Genomic DNA, 2,883 nt, shown 5'->3' with positions numbered 1-2,883 from the left:
CTCACCCACTCACTCTGCCCTCTGCTCTCTCGCACGACCCACACGCCGCCGCAGCCGCCGCCATCTTCACTGCCATTGTCCACGACAGTGCAACTCGTTGCTTCTGTTGCTTCCTTTCCAGCCCCAATTCCCCTTTCCATTCTCAGTTCTTTCCAACTCTCAGGTTCCTGCTCAAAATCTGTTTGTTCTCATTTGTTTGATTCTGTTAGCTACTGTAATTTTCTGATAGTTAGTTAGAGATTGAATTTTGCATGTTAGGTTAGTTAGAAATAATTGCGGTTAGGTAGCTAGGACTAGATAGAGGACTCTAGGCCTGATAAGTGCTCCGTTTGTGTTCATATTCTGTTTGCTGACTTGTCTGATAAGTGCCACTTTTGAGTTGCTCTGTGTGCAATCTGTGTTGCCTGGATGCTATCTTATTGATGTTGTGATTAATTGATATTGTAATCATGCTAGTTGTGTTACGTTGCCATCTGGGAACGTCCAATTTTAAGCCGAGATGCTACCCAATTTTCAAGAAATTTAATTTCATTTTGGTCTTTATTATAATTTTGGGCTAATTCTCGTTACTTTTGACTTCCAGGATTGGCCTTGTACATTGTGAACATGAGCCACGACTCCTATAAATGTCATCATGCCACTAATCCTCATTTTTCTTTTTAACTCACTAATTTCGTTAACCATTTAACTTCTACTCACGTTTAACTCTCTTTAACCATTCTTTCAAAGGTACGATGCTTTCATTGCTTAATGAATATGAGTTGTTGACTTTAGTGACCATCACATTGTATGCATTTTGTGAACCCTTTTGTTGGCAAGCTTTCTTTCGTCATAACACTAACTATCAATCTCACCTCTTACTCACTAACTTGTTTAATCTACTCATTTCAGTTCTCTTTACTCGATTCATTACCCATTCCTTTGAGTTGTGATGATGAACATGCCTATTCTTTAAAAGTGTATACTTTGTGGTTGTGTTGATTTCTTGGTTTATGTTTCCGTCTATGCTTATTTGCACACCAAGTTTTCAATACCTCATCTTACATCTTGAAGTTGCTCTTAATTGCTATATGCTACATGCTTTATTGCTTATATTCTCTCATATTTTTTTTCAGGATGTCGGATAAAGGAAAAGCTATAGCCACCTCTTCCAAGAAAAGAAAACACTCTACACCCTCTATTCCCTCCATCTACAAGAATTATGCTAAGAATCCTCTGAATGACGAAGAAAAAAGAGAATCAGTTGTTACCTTCTACCGATCCAACCAAGTTCCCCAATCTTTACTGTGAGCTCCGCCTGTCCAAGTATCAGATGACGAAACTAAACACCGAGAAGAAACTTGTCCTTCCCAATAATGTGAGACGGTCAATTACTAGTCGGATCCTAGAGTTGGGTATGGATTTTGTTGACAGAGATTTGGGGGATATCAACATCTCTTGGGTGAAGGAATTTTATTGCAATTTCTTCCGTCCCACTTTGGATTCAGTTCAGTTGAGGGGTAGAGAGGTCATGATTACTGAGACTGCTATAGAGGAGGCATTGCAGTGCCGACATCTTCCTGATGGCACCTGCGCCCATCAGCAGGCTGAGTTGGCTATTCACAGCATGACCTTTGACTATGAGGCGCTTAGGCGCGTGATCGGTTTACCGGATGCTACATGGGTCATGGATGCGAACAATACTAAGCCTAAGGGGATGCTCTTTGCTCATCTGACTCGAGAGGTCAAGACTTGGCAGATGATATTTGCCCATTATGTCTTACCCACCACTCACTTCTCTGAGATCCCTATGGAGATGCTACTTTTGATTGGGTGTGTTATGGAGGGGAAGTAGGTCTATTTTCCTCGATTGATCCGACAGTGTATGTGGCGAGCACACATTCGTGGCCTACTTCCGTTCCCTACCTTGGTTACCAGCATGGCCGCCCTAGCTGAGGTCCCCTGGTTGGATGATGATGTGATACCACCACCCCCAGATGACGACGACAAGGAGGTTACTATTCCTTGGGGTGGTTGGGTGCACGAGAAACCCCCAGCTAGACGCCGTTCCAGGGCTAGAGCAGTAGTGGGGACAGCTGGACCATCAGCCTCTACAGCAGCAGCTCCATCTTCATCGACAGCCCCTCCTTCAGCACCTGAGCCTACCTACTTACTGGTCCAGCGTCTATTTCGGTTTTTAGAGCGCGAGAGGCTCCATGTCAGATGCCGACTGGATCGGATGGACCAGGCGCTCATCTCTCTTGGCGCTGAGTTACCTCCGCTTCCCGACTCTCCGGCCTTTGATGAGCAGGATCATCAAGAGGAGAATGCGGAGGCACCGACTCAGCAGGATGCCCCTCCAGCTGCTCCAGACACCACAGAGACACCACAGACCCATGCGGAGCCGGTCCCAGAGCCACAGCCAGAGCCTACCGTTGTACCTTCTACTGATCCTCCGGTTTAGCATCGAGGACGATGCTCGATCTTAAAGTGTGGGGAGGTCACCGGTAGCACCACCATTAGAGGACTGGTGAACATTTTGGCCACTTTCCTAGTTATCTTATTTTGCATACCTTTTTGTATATATTTGATGCATTTTGAGCTCATTTTAGATACTCTTGCTATTTTGGTTCGTTTTGGATACCTTTACTGCTTATTTTGGATTTTAGATATTTTGATGCTTGTGGATATCTTTAAATGTTTTAGATGATAGATTTCATACTTTTAGTTGGATTTTTCTTTATACATTTTTGCATATTTTTCTTTTTAGTTTGTGGTTGTGATTAGAAAACATACTTTGAATTGCAAAGACTTAGTCACCCTTTTTGCATAAGAAAGTGGTTTTAAGCGGAAAAGGAAAGGGTGAACTAAGGAAATTTTTTTTTTTGAATTTTTCAATCACAA

The 2,883-nt window shown here is 43.2% G+C and overlaps 1 protein-coding gene across 1 annotated transcript; it reads left to right on the top strand.

The window, feature by feature from the left end:
* The first annotated feature begins 1,918 nt into the window (after window positions 1-1,918).
* On the top strand, window positions 1,919-2,443 carry LOC107465629 (uncharacterized). The gene has a single exon (XM_016084607.1). The coding sequence runs from the start codon at window positions 1,919-1,921 to the stop codon at window positions 2,441-2,443; it is 525 nt and encodes a 174-aa protein (XP_015940093.1).
* Window positions 2,444-2,883: the final 440 nt, after the last annotated feature.

The sequence above is a fragment of the Arachis duranensis genome, chromosome 9 (assembly GCF_000817695.3).
Source record: "Arachis duranensis cultivar V14167 chromosome 9, aradu.V14167.gnm2.J7QH, whole genome shotgun sequence".
NCBI classification, from domain to species: Eukaryota; Viridiplantae; Streptophyta; class Magnoliopsida; order Fabales; family Fabaceae; genus Arachis; species Arachis duranensis.
The sequence above is the reverse complement of the archived record's forward strand: the minus strand, read 5'-3'. Positions and strand labels throughout refer to the sequence as shown.

What these genes read in the sequence shown, in the direction of transcription:
- LOC107465629 (XM_016084607.1), top strand. Translation starts at nt 1,919, where the DNA reads ATGGCCGCCCTAGCTGAGGTCCCCTGGTTGGATGATGATGTGATACCA.